We start from the raw sequence: 14,402 nt of genomic DNA on the forward strand, positions 1-14,402 counted from the left end.
TACAATTATCATATTCTGTTGCTGCTTGTTCAGTCATCTGGTTGAAGCATCTTCTATTGAGGGGGACTATTTGATTTCAATATTTGGCATCTTTGGGAACGTTGGTCATTTGACTGGAATTGTAAATGAGGTTCTGTGTTTTGAACAGGTTTTCCCCCCCTACAGCACATCATGATGATTAGACAGAGGTTAAAAAGGTTAAGGACTCTCCCATTAGGAAAATGAGTCAAGAATGAAATGACTGAATTCTGTGTGGTTTATGAGACACTCTCCTCTCTAAATCATCATTGCAGAGCGCCCTCTAGTGAACGATGATCATCTATTGAAGCAAGTCTAAACCTTTGCACCCACGGGTTCTGCTTATGTCCACTACTCCTCATATCACCTCCCCCATTCTACCAATTCTTAAGACTGCTTGATGAAGCTCAACACAAACACACTACCCTTCTTTTCCATTTGTGTTCAAGCTTAAAAGGGGAATTTTGTTGCTGCTTCTTTTACATCTGTCAGACATTTGCAGGTTGTTCTTCCCTCTCCTGAACAAGCCTCTGTCACCATCCATAGGTGGGTGGCGAATCAACTCTCTAACCTTTCTGTACAGGCACAGGACAAGTATGGCAAAGCGGAACTTCTGTTTGAGTCACAAAAGAGCAAAGACATTTAGTCATCCATGTGACACGCACTTTATCTCTAGCAGACACTCTACACACTCACTTCACCTATAATTTCCCCCCCAGAAGCTTTTACTGAATGTGTACTTTTGTGCTCCATCTGGTCTGTAGCATGCAGTGTGTGTGTGTGCGTTTGTGTGTTCTGTTTGATGTTCCTTCGCGTAACTATGACTTGGACATAATGTTCTGCAGTGGACTTTCAGCTACTGCACAGCAACAATCACACAGATGACAATTGCCTCAATGTTTTACTTTATTTTATTCTTCTATGTAGGAAACAAATCTGTAGTATTTTACTCATACAGTGAAGAGAAGAAGAAGAAGAAGAAGAAGAGACATTTTAGATTCAGATTTCAGCCACATTCACTCGTGTTGGTGAAACAGATTCTGAGTCTGAACAGTCGTACTGTATGTGAGCAAATGTGACATGTGCCGATCAAGCAACATTATTCATGACTCTATGCTGCTGCTTGGGCAAAGATGAACAGCTTGCATTGAAGGGGTTTAGCGGAGTTACCATGAGATGAAGCAAGATGTGATAACACAAGCTACACAATGGTGCCATACACAGGGAGAGTAATTGACCTACATTTTGTTACATACTTCTGCATGAGCACCGTGGAAAGAGAGAGAGAGAGAGAGAGAGAGAGAGAGAGAGAGAGAGAGAGAGAGAGAGAGAGAGAGAGAGAGAGAGAGAGAGAGAGAGAGAGAGAGAGAGAGAGAGAGAGAGAGAGAGAGAGAGAGAGAGAGAGAGAGAGAGAGAGAGAGAGAGAGAGACTAATAGGTCATGTATAAACTATGAAATGCAGCACTCATCTAAATATTATGTTCCAGGCATTAAAGCAGATTAATTTCTTGAATTATGAACGTTAATGTTTTTCATCGGACACCTTAAGGAGTGGACGGATGGATATTGAGGATCTACTGTGGTTCTACATTGGCATATAAGTAGACACATGTCTATAGTACGAGATATATTTTATTTACATGACACATTATTTCCTATTTTAGTCTAAAATTGATTCACAAAAAATGTTCCAAGTAGTTATGTACAAAACAGCTAAATATAAAGTATGTGAAAGGGAAGTTATCATGCAAATATATCAAACAAATACCTTACAAATGAGAACTGTGTTAAAGAAGCTTACCTAAACACAGATTATTTATAGTCACAAAAATGATAAATGTTGTATTGTCCATGCTTTGCTACTTTGCTATGTGATGATAGACATCTCCTCCCGCTCTCTACTTTCTGATAATGCCTTTACAACATTCCCCAAATATATGCAAAATGCTTGCCTCACATCCTCCGGCTCCTCCTCCAGATTTGAGTGAATAAGCGGCAGTCTGGCCAAATGTGAAGCTGCATTTAAGAATGACTATATTAGCAGGTGAATGGTGACAATAATTCAACAGCAGTTACAGGTGGTGTGTAGCGAGATTACCTAAAGGCAGCCGTCCTTCCTCTTCTCCGCTTCCGGGCTTGTGGTGAGCCATCAGCAGACACTGGCCGTCCTGCAAACCCTGGGAGGAGATGAACATGGAATACCACGTCTCGATTTCTTTGAGGTGACTTGGAACATCTGGATTGAAGATTATCACCACACCGCTGGAGTCCTTCATCAGTGCTGGCCAACAGGACTCAAATCTGTATCGGAGGGGCACATATAGGTGGTAAGACACAGACTCAGGCATTCGTGAGGAAGGATAACTTCTAAACCAGAGTTAATATTTATATTTGACTTACTTGAAATCTCCTGAACTGTCCCAAAGTTGAACATCACATGTGTGTTTGCCACTGCTGCCTTCGATTTGTGATTCAAATTCAAGAATCCTTGAAACAATAGAAAACAACAGCTTTAAACGATTCCACCTGGATTGAATGGTAACATTAGCAAATAGGCAGGTTGGAGCTGATCATCTAATCCCTTGGGTTGTTAAACCCAATTGACCATCACAGTGAGTCATTTGAGATGTCACTTGTAATCTCTCAGTGATTTGAAGTAACAGTGTCTGTACCTGACTCCTTGAGTAGGTCTGTATTCTCCTCCCACATTTTCTGTTGTGTCTGAGAGGAAATTCGCAAGAACCGTTTTCCCACTCTGAAATACAACACAAGTCAATAATCAATTTCCAAAAAAAAGCTCATCCAGCGGTAGTTTGTGTTCCAAACTACGTAAAACATCAACGTGCGCTTCTGGGTCTACCTGTCGACATCTGACAGTAAATTACAAAGTCATTGCAGACCGAAATGTGTGTTTCCTCACCTCATTCGGTCCAATAAAGAGAATTTTGGCTTTCAACATTTCCAGTCAATAGAAGCCGAGCATCTAGCTACGCTAGCACTGGCGATGCTTTAACTTATTATGGATATTAAAACGGCTTCCCCACGAAACAGGCTGCGTAAAATTCGTTTTTCTAAATACGTATTCTAAGTTGGTTGCTAAAAATTGCGCAGTCACACGATAAAATGTCGAAATGTTAATGTTTGGAACTTCGCCGAGGAGTTCCTTCAAGCACCATGAGTACACTTCCTGTTTGTTTCTATGGTTTCAACGCCTATCTTACATTCCGCAGTCCCATTGGTTCTTGCTAAGTGAAATCAAATAAAGTACCGCCCAATCTGTTTGCAGACGACAAATCAGCAACGAGGAAACACGGATGTCCTCGACGTCACATCGTAAGCAACCAATCGCGTTTGATCTTACAAGAAAGTGCTCTTCAGTTCCGGAGTACCCCGAGCTGAGTAATATCGAAAGCGTAAGATAGAAATACCCTGTTTTTTAAACGTACATTTGAATTTACATGCAAAAACCGTAATTTACATATTGCTATCCATGTCTAGCAGATAGTTTCAACCACGTTATGTTCAGTGCAGGCTAAACCGCTACTTAATCTCATTACTTGCTGGTTTGTGTTGCACAGGAGCGTTTGGCTTGCTTGGCAACCGAATGTACCTTCAGGAAGATGTTTTTGTTGTAGTTATGGTACGACGCAACGTGTTATCCTCTGATCTCGCATTTTCTGACTCAAATTAAGTAAATGAAAACGTCCCTCAACTGGGAAATTTCAATTGCGAGAGTTTTCCAAGGTTTTCCATTCTTCAGTTCACCATGACGTCACTGTTTCCGTGACATGCGTTAATAGCAGACGTAGTCACAAAAATATTCCTATTATATATATATATTATATATATTACTTTTTTGTTGTTTTAAATCGTACTAAACGTTATATTTTCCCTCAAATTGCAGGCAGCACAAACGCTTCCATGTCGTTTCCCTTCTATGTGGCTTGAACATGGTACTTGACGCAATTCTCCCGACCTCATACTTGTGAGGTATAACGAATATGCTTTGTGTTGTCAGTGGGGAGAGTCATGACTGCAGATGATGCCTTTCGAGGTCGCCCCCAAGGTTTGAGCTCTATTAAAGAGGATGACACACTGAGCTGGGCTGATCTTGATGGATTCATGGAGACCAGGAAAATGAGCATGGCATGGAACACTCCACAGACCCCAGAGGGTGACTTCAAGTGGTGAGATCCACTTATAATGTTCCTCAAGGATAAATATTTACCAAATCACAGCAGGTACTGATTCAAAACATTTGGAATTGATTATGATTTGATTTGATTGACAGTTTTAAGGACACTGCAGTTGTGGGACAGAGTGCTCTGGTGAAAATACTGATTGAGGCTGAAGCAGCTGCTCACTCTGCAGCCATTCAGCTTGTTGCTTATAAAGACGCCATGGATGACGAATTTGTTGTAAGTTGGTCAAAACATTGCAAAACACAATTTGGGATCATGTATAGATGATTTACATTGGCAGCTGTTGTTTCATCATGTTGTAACTCACTGTAAATGTTTGACACCCCCGCACCAATATTGTTCCCGCTTTGTTCTTGTGATTTAAGATTTCAAGACATTTAGCTTCGGACAAACAGCACATAAGAAGACACAGAGGACTTTTGCTGGAGAAGCTTGAGGACTTTAAACGAATAAATAAGTCTGTCCGACAGAAACTGAAACTCCTCCGAGAAATAGAGGCAGGTACCACGCAGGAGTTGATTGTATTACCCAGACCTTGAAAAAATAAAGGGGAGAGATGCTTCAACATGAAGGGAAGTCGGAGATTCTCTGAGAAGATGGTCTTTTCTTTTAATTTGTTTTATATCCTCTTTCTCTGTTTCAATTTAGTCTCAACAAATTGACCCCAGCCAGCAAATTGACATCTTAATGAAAAGGATTGAGGGGGCTGAAAGTGAAAATGAGGTGAGTGTTATGGAGAATTGGAAAGAACTTTATGAAGGAGTTTAAGGCTTAAGTAGTAGAACCCTTTGAGAGTATTTATCATTATTAACATATAAATGATTAATATGTTGGTGTGAGTTTGATATCTTATATGTACATTTAGTTTTTAGCCAAAATTGACACACAAAAGATTCAATCAATAATGTATGTAGAGGTAAATAAAAAAGGACTATTTTAATGCATGAAACCTTCAAGAAGTTTGATTTCTAATGTCTAATTCCTTGATTACTCCATTTCTTCTCCTGAAGCTCTTAAAAAGAGATCTGTATGCGAGCAAGATAACAGAGGAAGAGCTGATGGACGTACGGAGACATCACCAGGTGAGCATAGCAGGGGTTTGATGTGAATGTTGCTATGGTGAAATGTACAGCTGATTAATATACTATACATAACTCCCCTGATCAAAACTTTCACGCTCAAAACCTGAAAGATTTTTACTTTTTCTTCTCTTTCTGACGCACTGGTGGTATTGGACAGTGGTCCCGCTGGCCGGAAATAATGTCAAAGCAAAAACGTGTTGTCTGTTGCCTAAAAGATTTTTCTTTTTTCTTCTCTTTCTGTCCACGCTGACCTTCACAGGAAAAGGTTAAGACTGCAGTTCACATAACCAAGTCTGTGGAGGCCACTCGTGCTCACCTGCAGGCACAGCTACGCAGCAAGGAAGCTGAGAAGAATCGGTTGACTATGCAGCTACGGGTATGAAAGCCCGAGTTATGAGTTATCTCAAGGCAGACCGCGTTTAATAAGAGAATGTGATTGTGATTTATCTACGTGGGCTTGTGCTCTCTTTTCAGAAACTGGAGCTCAAGAACATCAAACAGAGGACAGACATCGGTGTTCTTAAAGGGTCCGTCGTGTCCGTTACTGCGAAAGCCGCACAGGACAAAGAATCGTTCAAGAGAGCGTCTCAAGCTCACAAACGGAGAGCTGAGAAGTTTGAAGCTGCTATTGAGAAGTGTTACACACAGATGAGAGAAAAGGTCTGCGTTTGTCATGGTCAGGGTCATGGTTTTAAAAGTGGCCTCTCATTCTTGTAGATAGATGAACACATCTCACTGTGGTTGTCAAATCTTTGTGGACATACAGGATGTTGAGCTGGCCAAGGCCCTTTCAGAATGGGACTTGTGGAAAAGCCGAACAGAGCGAATGATGGAGGAGAAGGGCAGACTAGCAGCTCATATTAAGCAACTGAAAGGGTGAGTTGATTTTACTTTACACTTCCTTCACCTTCTTGCTCAAGTTTTACAGATAAGCCATGCATTACATGCATGCATGTAATGCATGTGTTTGTGTGATATGAGGGGGTGCAAGATAAATTGTGAATTGCATGCAAAATGACGATTAATAAAGTATCTTAAATCTTAACGTATCTCCAATGCAGTCAAATTACAGACTTGACAGCGAGGCTGAAGAAGGAGGATGATGACATCACAGTGGCTAATGCGAGTTCGACTCTGCGGATTGAAATGCTCAAATCTGAAAACTGTGAACTTGGCATCAAGAACGTAGCACTGAAGGTATACATGCAAAACAGCCAACAGTTTAACAACAATAACAACAACAATAAGAAGAAGCTGCAGAAAGATGTCCAGAATTCAGTGATTTTCATGGGACATTTCAGGCCAAAGGGCTTTTCGGCAGTGCAGGCCAGTGTCTCTGTTTCAATACTTGTTAGAATGGAAGCATTTTGTTTCTGATGGTTGTGTGATCACAGACATCTGTTGCTGGGCTGGAGAAGCAAGTAGCCGATACCGAAGCCGCCCTGAGAGAGGAGAAGGTCGTATCCCAGGAGAGGGAACACCAAGCCGAGCAGTGCCAGAGTCAGGTTGATACTCTAATCATTGTTTATTTTGGAAAGAGATTTCAATGGTGTTTCGGGGAAAAGAAATGGATGTTTACAGCTTATTCAGCTTATCATCCACAGCCTTTTATGTTAAACATCTTCCTGTGTTTCCTAGATTGCAGAGCTTCAAGCTGAGGTGAGCGACCTAAGGATAAAATGCACAAGTCTCGTAAGTGGGATAGAGGAGATGCGAGCTAGAAGAGACTCAGAGGTCGATAAGGTAAAGCCCCAAATGTTTGTGTTCATACAGACCTTCTGCACAAATCCTGTTAACATTTTTCCCAACAGTATTATTGCTTTGATCTGCACATTTTTATCTTCCTGCCAAAGTGCCTCTTGGCAAACAACAAACATTTTAAAGAGCATGTTCACTCCTCAGAAACATGTGCTTTACTGGATGGATGAATGCGTGTTTGAGTAGTCAGGGTTTCTTGCAAGAGGTGTATTAAGTGTCCAGGCTAACATGTTGTCTGTCCCCAACACGCCACGCCTGCCTTCATCCTCCTCTGGATCTCAGGTCAGGCATGAGCTGCAGGGGCGTGTGGAGGAACTGAAACTTTACACAGAGTTACTGAACGCAACCGAGCAGAATCTCCTCGAGTGCCAGCAGAGCCTGCGCCGCTTGGAGGGGAACTGCTCAGAAAAGTCCGAGTCCATTAAGCAGCTGCAGGTTCAGGTGTGCAAACTTGACCTGCGCTGATCAGACTGTGTCTCGTGTCTCCCCCTGTCCACTAGGTGGCGATACAATCCCACATGTCCTGCTCAGACAGAGTGTCTTGTTTTCTGGTGGTGTTGTTGTGTGTTAGTTTGTGGGATATTCTGTTCCCTGATTGCAGTGCAAAAGCATTAGGTTGCAACCCTCTGTGTGTTTACATATCCACCTGTGAGTGTTTGGTGCTTGTGAGTTCTTTTTACTTGTGCACAGGTTTTTGTTATCAATCGTGTTAATTTGGTGAACCTAAATTTGCCCATTCAGTGTTTGCAGTGCTGTGGGAAAGCGTGTTAAATGGGCTGTTATTGCCTCCAATCATGAATTTGCATGTGGCATGGAACATTATTTTATGCTACATTTATTTTTGTCCCAGCAGCAAATTGAAGATTTAATTTTGATATGCACAGATGGAAAGTCAAAGCAAACTGCTGAGGTCCACTGGCGAGATGAAAGAGTCCATACAAGAAGCCAATTTGCAGCTACAAGAGAAAGTGAATTCACTTCAAAAGTAAGTTCTCCTCTCGTGTGAATGACCTAAATATCAGTATTTCAAACTTCACTCTTGACATTTTGATGTGTTTATAGGAAGATGGACAGTGTGCAGCAGGAGAACCTTGGGCTGGTACAGAGGCTGGCGGCACAAGACCAAATCCTCAGCTACAGTAAAGGGCAGCTGGAACAGTACCCGTCAGAGTGTCAGGCCCTCACCCAACAGCTGGAGACAGCTTTATCAGACATCAATCAGCAGGTACGCAGCTGTGACCTTTACGTGACCCCGGGTGATCAAATAAAGATGTTTGAGTTCCAGATAAAACAGTCAGAGGTTGCAGAGCATTTTGTGTCATGCTGTAAACCCTGAGCTTGTTGCAAATACTTTAGCATCATCAACCAATCCAATCAACATTCCTGAGAGATACATTAATGATGTTTATTATATACATTCAACTTATTGCTTATCAAATCAATACATTTTGGATCATTTACTATTTTCACATGCGCAGCTCAACAAGGTCAAAGACCAGGCTTCTTCCAGGGAAGAGGCACTAAAGACCCAAGTCACGTCACTGGAAGCAGAGAAGAGCAGACGGGAAACAGAGTTGAAGCTTCTTCATCAGAGCAAGCTGATGGTGAGTATTACGCTTTTCTTCACACAAAGCAATTCATTAATGCGTAACAAGACACATTCTGACTCGTGCAACTGAATTCAAGTTTAAGGCAAACACGGATGCTGTTATTACGCAAATGCCTGATGGAACTCAGAGTTAAATCCCTGTTTGTATCTTCATCTGTAGGCAGACAAACAGTTCAAGGTGCGTCTGAAAGACCTGCAGGTCAGCCTGGACCAATCGGAGAGCCACAAGCAAAGTATTCAGAACTATGTGGATTTCCTCAAAAACACATACAAGACCATGTTTGATGACGGAGTGCACACTTCCACGGCATTTTCAGCAGCATATTTTCTAAAGTGACAAAGCATTTATGATTTCCGAGGTTTGCAATGTCTCAATATCTCTATACAACCTAGTATAGAAACCTAGAATAGTGTAATACTAGGTTTATCCAGCAGGGAGCCATCTAATAACACCAATTTCTCCACTCTTTTAAAGTGCTGTGCGGGGATAAATTGGAAAAAAAACACATACACCTCTTTTATTATTGTGCTCCTCAATAATCAAGAGTTAATGAAAATGAAATGAAAAGTTCCTACGTCAACACCGGACCCCTGAACTCATTTCTTGGGCAAGTTTGCACTGCAGCCACATTGGCACATTCTTCCACTGTGTATGTGATGTCATTCACGATGGGGAGTTGCTGGGGTGGTTACAACTGTGACATCATTCATGTTGTCATTATGGGGGTTGCTAGGGTGGTTCCGTTCATGTCTCCCAGAAGTATAATTTGGTAATGCACATAAAAAGTAAAACTGCAGATTGTATGTAAATGAAATGAAATGAAAAGCACCTTATACAAATGCTGGACCTCTCAACTAATGTGTTGGGCAAGTTTGGAGTAGAATGTGAATATGAATGGTTTCAGATCTCTTCGTGATCAGTGTGTACATTTTGTACTGGAAACTCTTGGTTCTACTGTGTATCGTCCCCATACGTGTGGATCAAAGCCATTGAAAGGAAATATTTGTACTCATTCGTAAAACTGATGGGTTGTCTTACTGTATGTCCCGCCTTGTTTACAGTACGTGTGGTGGAACAAACCAGGGTTTACACACAGCTTACGTTCAAACAGACTGTTTCAGCTATGCGCCCCAAACCGCTGTGATTCCCTCTTGGAACCGTGATTGACATGTGTGATGACGTGTGTATTCCTGAGCTCTGACACACTTGAAACCCACCCCTCTTCGCTGTAATCCCGCTGGTCTTGAAAACCAGCTTGTGATTTTTCTGTTGGCATCTGTAATGATTATAGAATAGCTGCAGCGAGTGTGTGAGTGTGTGTGTGTGTGTGTGTGTGTGTGTGTGTGTGTTCAGTTCCAACCAGGCTGTAAGTAAATTTGAGCTACATTGTGACAGGAAGGAAAAATGATTCCTTATAAACAGAACTGTGCTCGATTCCTCTTGTTTGGCTGTTTTTGTTGTAAGATTTGAAGTCTCGTACGGTATCTGTGGTAAGAAACCACCAAAGGTCCGGACCTCTGTGCTGCTGCTCTGATATGTTCCTGCAGTGGACCGGTTCCCCTGAGTAAGCAGAGCTCCTCTCAAGTTCTCAGAGACAAAGCTCTATTGTGCTCTGCGTCTGCGGATGGAACCATTTCATCTCTGCGTGCGTCAGTGCCTGTTTTTTTCCCCTCACTCACTCTTGTTCTTGGTGTTTTGGTCTTGCCTGTTTACGTAATTCTGCTGATCATACTTGGGGAATTTGTTTTCTCTGCTGTTTGCTGGAAAATAAGCTTACATCTGACTTGGCAATTTAGTGGGTATCAAACTTCAGCACCACGATGGACACACCCAGAGCTTATGTGCTTATTAGGCTCCAGTAAGTGGGATGAGCAATTTGTCTTTATTTAATGAGCTGAGCCAATTATCAAAAACAAAGAAACACTGTTGCATTTATTGAGAACATTTAGTTAAACTCAGATTCACAGCTTGTTTGCTTGGGACACTTTCATTTGGCAGAGTGAAGATAAAGCCTCAGAGCTGCATTCACCATACAGATCAGAATGTAATAGGTCAGATTTCATGATGTTTTCAATTTCTTTGGGGGGAATGTGATAAAAATCTTTAGCATTTTATTATCAACACTGGCAGCACATTACAGTCATCTCAGTTGGAGTCTGTGGTCTAAGAGCCAAAGAATTCAGATTCAGGCTTCCATACTGTGATAATGTGGCCTTTTTGTGATGAATAAGAGGTTAATCTTGATCAATTGATCTTTAAAGTCTCACTTTTCTACTAAACAACTACCAATTCTGAGAATTACAATGGTTCCCTGAACTATTCAGTGAATGTAGGTCATCCAGCTGCAGTAGAGAGAATGTAGCTTGTATCCATATACACACAAAGAAAAACAACACAACTTTTCCGTTTTTCTTATTTTCCTAGAAATAAAAATGACTTGAAATTGCATGTTTTTGTTTTTTTTATTTGTGAAATATGAAAACCTAAAAATTAGTACCATTACTAATGCACAATATCCTGCATCTAAATATAATAATTCATAAATAAATTGAATACAATAAACAAAGAAACATTGACATAACAATTGATGAATTAGTAGCTGCCATAGTTTATTTTTTCATTTTGATGTTGTCCTGTGATGCGTCTTGTCAAGAGAACCTTGAATTAAATAAAATCAATGCATTTAATGTACAACTGGAAATATATGTTATAATATATGGTTTAATTAAAGAAAGAAGCTTCAGAAAGAAGCAAAAAAAATTCAGCTCCAATATTATGAAGCAAAAGCGCAAACCATGAATTCATTTGACAGATGGTTGTAACTTAAATTGCAGAAATTTCCATCAATCCACAATCATAATATTTCTTTTTTTCCACTCAAACCCGGAATTTTTCAGCCTTCTCCTTAGATGTCATTCCAAAGTGGAGCACTCTTGTAGTGTGAGCAGTTGAAGTCACACTTGCAGGACTGGATCATCATCACCTTTCTGCTGAGCGTTTCTCCGTCTTTGCAGCGGAAACGGACAGGCAGCGTTTGGGTCCGGTGAGGACTGCAGCACCTCCCGTCCGCACAGGATCCACAGTACTTTGGCCGGAACTTCTTCAGGCTGCTGCAGCCGGCGTAGGATAGTTTAAGTGGGCGTCTGGCCTTTTCTGTGTGCTTACACTTCTGACCATTCTGTTTGAGAGAGGAGATTGGTGTTAAGAGGGCTCATAGTTGTATTTCATGAAAGAAAATGGGAGTAAAGGTGAACATGACATGAAATAATGGAGTTTGGAATCTACCCTCAGCCTTGCAGAGTCTATTTTGCCGCATGGGCGGACCTCGCAGATCCGAGACTCTTTCTCCAGATTGCAATGGATATTGCTGTTGGTCATTCTGGTAGACACGCCAGCACCACAGGATTTGGAGCAAGGTGACCAATCTGTGGTCTGAGGCAAACACATGTCTCCACTGGCCATCAGGTGGCTTACTTGGTCATTTGCGAAAGCTTTTGAGAGAAAGAAGTGAGGAAGAGTTAGAGGAAGAGAAGCCAATCAATGAATGAATCAAATTGCAAAATCAGGAAGGGAAGCCTGGACTTATAAAACTGCTCACCAGGTAATAACTTCATCCGTTGACTCCACGCAGGGGCCAACTCGTTCTCTCTAGTGAGGTCATCTTCAGACTGTCGGCCCCTCTTGTGTGTTTTACTGTGGTGTTCCTTCATGAAGCTTTTTGCCTCTGCTTCCTCTGGGCACACCAACCGACCACAGCAACTGCCTGGCACCTTGACCAACCTGGGCTTGGCACAATCCACTCCAGGCACTGCGAGCTTGTGTGGGCAAAGGGAGACACATCCAACTGCACCATCCAAACAAGTGCACTGGTGTTTGCAGTTTGGACGGAAGCTTTCCCCGTTCTGGTAAATCTTGTTGTTGTACTCACAGGATCTTCCCTCTGATTTGGCTGTTTGGAGGAGAAAGAAGTTAGTTAAGAAAGAAGAAGAGGAGAGGAGAGGAGAGATTTGCTGTGTGGCTTCCTTGTACCTCGACAGATGCCCTTAGTTGAGTGATATCCACCTCCATAGTTGCACTCCAGTCCCGTTACATGGTCACACGGCTCTGTCTCGCTGCAGTCGTCATTGAGCTGCTTCGCACAAACCTCACAGCAGCCACATCTGTCCATCACCAGACTGACTCCTGGTACACATGTGGGGATGTCAGGGGCACACCGACAGTCCTTAGGACATGAGGCTGACACCTACATGATCAGAGAACAAGACATGATGTTAAACAATGTTTATAACATGGAAACACACTCAGACAACAACTAGAAGAGATTATTTACTTACCAATATAAGAGTCCCACAGAGGATGGCAACAGAGAGGATTGTCCACATCGTCAGACACTGAGAAAGAGATTCTGTATCACAGGAGACGTCCTCACTGAACGCAGGGGTGCTCACTCTCTGCCTCTGTCTCTCCTGTGTGTCCACTTCTCCTTTTATACACTCGAAACAAAATCTGACGTATGCGCAGACTGACGAGGTGTCCCGAAACTATGAGAGGAATGTTTCACAGCGCGTCCTCCCATAAGCCAAGTCCCCCCCACTCCTCCTCCTCCTCTCCTCTCACTCCGTGTGCCAAGAACCTCCCTGTCTATCGTCCATTCTTCCACCACTTTCTTTCCATTTCAAACATGTAATTTTCAGTTTTTACGTGTTTTAATCCTTTGGAGTGAAGCCACAACTAATTCGACAATGAAGAATACATTTTTGAATAAAATATGGCACACACAAGATAATGTGTTATGGAGCTATGGGTAAAGCTATTTCTATTCTATTCTATGAGAAACTGTAGACCTTATTAAATTGTTGCTTTGACAAATGTTGTTTCCAAAACTAGTGACATAGAACAGAATGAAGCACATTTATAAGTAATATTTCATCAGGCCTGTGCATGTGATGGCAGTCCCATATAGGGATTTAACACCAGGCCACTACAAGCTCTGACAGAAATACTGAAGATAAGCTACATAGTTCTATGACCAACTTAATTTATCTTGTAAATTAAGTCTGAAATGGTATTTAGACTGCTGCACTCTGTCTGAGGTCAGTGTCAAAAGTCCATAGTCAGGTTGAAATTCCTGTCAGTCATTTATTAGGGCGTGGATGGATTAGAGTGTGTTTGACTTCAATATCTCAAAAAGGGACAAGTGCCTCCTGGAATGTTTGAACCCTCGGATGCCTTTGTTCAGGTCTGAATGAGAGCGTCCAGACTGAGAAACACACCAACAAAAAAAAAGAAAGAAGAAAACTTGAGCAGCGCCTGAAGCAACATTCCACTCAGGATGAACATTGCAGGTTCTTTTGAAAGACCGCAAGGATAAAAAGCATCCTCTTGTCTCCACATCAAAGAACAATGGAAACTATCGGGGGAAGAATGCCTCTGCTCTCATTATGGCCTGTGAGAACAAGAGGATGATGATGGCCGACTGGCACAGCTTCCTTTTTTGATCTAGCTGAGGTTACGAGGGCCGTTTCATATCGGTGCCAGCTCAGTCAGATGATGCTTGGAACTTGCTGACTGTTGGCGTTTTAGTGAAGAAACGTTTCCCTCAAAGCTGTTAGTTAGAGCATAAGCGACGTGCTTAAGACTGCTGCTCTCAACAAGCTCCGTCCTGATGTGATACTGATCGGTCCATTCCACAAAATTAATTGACTTTTTTTCCTGCTGTAGTCTCGCGGTGA

At 42.0% G+C, this 14,402-nt stretch overlaps 3 protein-coding genes across 4 annotated transcripts; 1 reads left to right on the forward strand and 2 right to left on the reverse strand.

Annotated features, from left to right (window-relative positions):
- Positions 1–803: 803 nt before the first annotated feature.
- On the reverse strand, positions 804–2,977 carry ift22 (intraflagellar transport 22 homolog (Chlamydomonas)). Its single transcript, XM_076144915.1, has 5 exons — positions 2,939–2,977; positions 2,691–2,773; positions 2,419–2,505; positions 2,117–2,319; positions 804–2,034 (listed from the first exon to the last, which is right to left on the reverse strand). Exons 1-5 carry the CDS (start codon positions 2,975–2,977, stop codon positions 1,886–1,888), a joined length of 561 nt encoding a protein of 186 aa, XP_076001030.1. The 3' UTR covers positions 804–1,885.
- Positions 2,978–3,390: 413 nt separating this feature from the next.
- On the forward strand, positions 3,391–11,055 carry LOC142994366 (outer dense fiber protein 2-like). Of its 2 annotated transcripts, none has more exons than XM_076145161.1 (16): positions 3,391–3,431; positions 4,037–4,205; positions 4,310–4,436; positions 4,586–4,717; positions 4,869–4,943; positions 5,231–5,302; positions 5,562–5,678; positions 5,777–5,962; positions 6,069–6,178; positions 6,364–6,499; positions 6,697–6,807; positions 6,941–7,045; positions 7,945–8,045; positions 8,123–8,285; positions 8,539–8,664; positions 8,830–11,055. In XM_076145161.1, exons 2-16 carry the CDS (start codon positions 4,048–4,050, stop codon positions 9,004–9,006), a joined length of 1,896 nt encoding a protein of 631 aa, XP_076001276.1. In that variant the 5' UTR covers positions 3,391–3,431; positions 4,037–4,047; the 3' UTR covers positions 9,007–11,055. The 2 variants fall into 2 exon arrangements, with proteins under 2 accessions (XP_076001276.1, XP_076001277.1); XM_076145162.1 differs by lacking the exon at positions 3,391–3,431 and adding an exon at positions 3,438–3,658.
- A 90-nt stretch (positions 11,056–11,145) lies between these two features.
- LOC142994367 (CCN family member 1-like) lies at positions 11,146–13,165 on the reverse strand. Its single transcript, XM_076145163.1, has 5 exons — positions 13,005–13,165; positions 12,700–12,913; positions 12,269–12,619; positions 11,956–12,161; positions 11,146–11,848 (listed from the first exon to the last, which is right to left on the reverse strand). The coding sequence occupies exons 1-5, from the start codon at positions 13,050–13,052 to the stop codon at positions 11,576–11,578; spliced, it is 1,092 nt and encodes a 363-aa protein (XP_076001278.1). The 5' UTR covers positions 13,053–13,165; the 3' UTR covers positions 11,146–11,575.
- Between the last annotated feature and the right edge of the window lie 1,237 nt (positions 13,166–14,402).

This window comes from Genypterus blacodes, unplaced genomic scaffold (genome assembly GCF_046128005.1).
Source record: "Genypterus blacodes isolate CSIRO-AG114 ecotype Tasmania unplaced genomic scaffold, CSIRO-AGI_Gbla_v1 ptg000029l_1, whole genome shotgun sequence".
NCBI classification, from domain to species: Eukaryota; Metazoa; Chordata; class Actinopteri; order Ophidiiformes; family Ophidiidae; genus Genypterus; species Genypterus blacodes.

Bases quoted from the DNA above. Each gene is read 5' to 3' on its own strand.
- LOC142994366 (XM_076145161.1), top strand. From the start codon at position 4,048: ATGACTGCAGATGATGCCTTTCGAGGTCGCCCCCAAGGTTTGAGCTCT. The intron at 7,046-7,944 runs GTAAAGCCCCAA...TGATATGCACAG, and splicing joins GAGACTCAGAGGTCGATAAG to ATGGAAAGTCAAAGCAAACT. The intron at 8,665-8,829 runs GTGAGTATTACG...CTTCATCTGTAG, and splicing joins TTCATCAGAGCAAGCTGATG to GCAGACAAACAGTTCAAGGT.
- ift22 (XM_076144915.1), bottom strand. From the start codon at position 2,977: ATGTTGAAAGCCAAAATTCTCTTTATTGGACCGAATGAG. The intron at 2,774-2,938 runs GTGAGGAAACAC...GTTGTATTTCAG, and splicing joins TCTTTATTGGACCGAATGAG to AGTGGGAAAACGGTTCTTGC. The intron at 2,320-2,418 runs GTAAGTCAAATA...CCTCCGATACAG, and splicing joins GACAGTTCAGGAGATTTCAA to ATTTGAGTCCTGTTGGCCAG.
- LOC142994367 (XM_076145163.1), bottom strand. From the start codon at position 13,052: ATGTGGACAATCCTCTCTGTTGCCATCCTCTGTGGGACTCTTATATTG. The intron at 12,620-12,699 runs GTACAAGGAAGC...TCCTCCAAACAG, and splicing joins AACTAAGGGCATCTGTCGAG to CCAAATCAGAGGGAAGATCC. The intron at 11,849-11,955 runs GTAGATTCCAAA...TCTCTCAAACAG, and splicing joins TAGACTCTGCAAGGCTGAGG to AATGGTCAGAAGTGTAAGCA.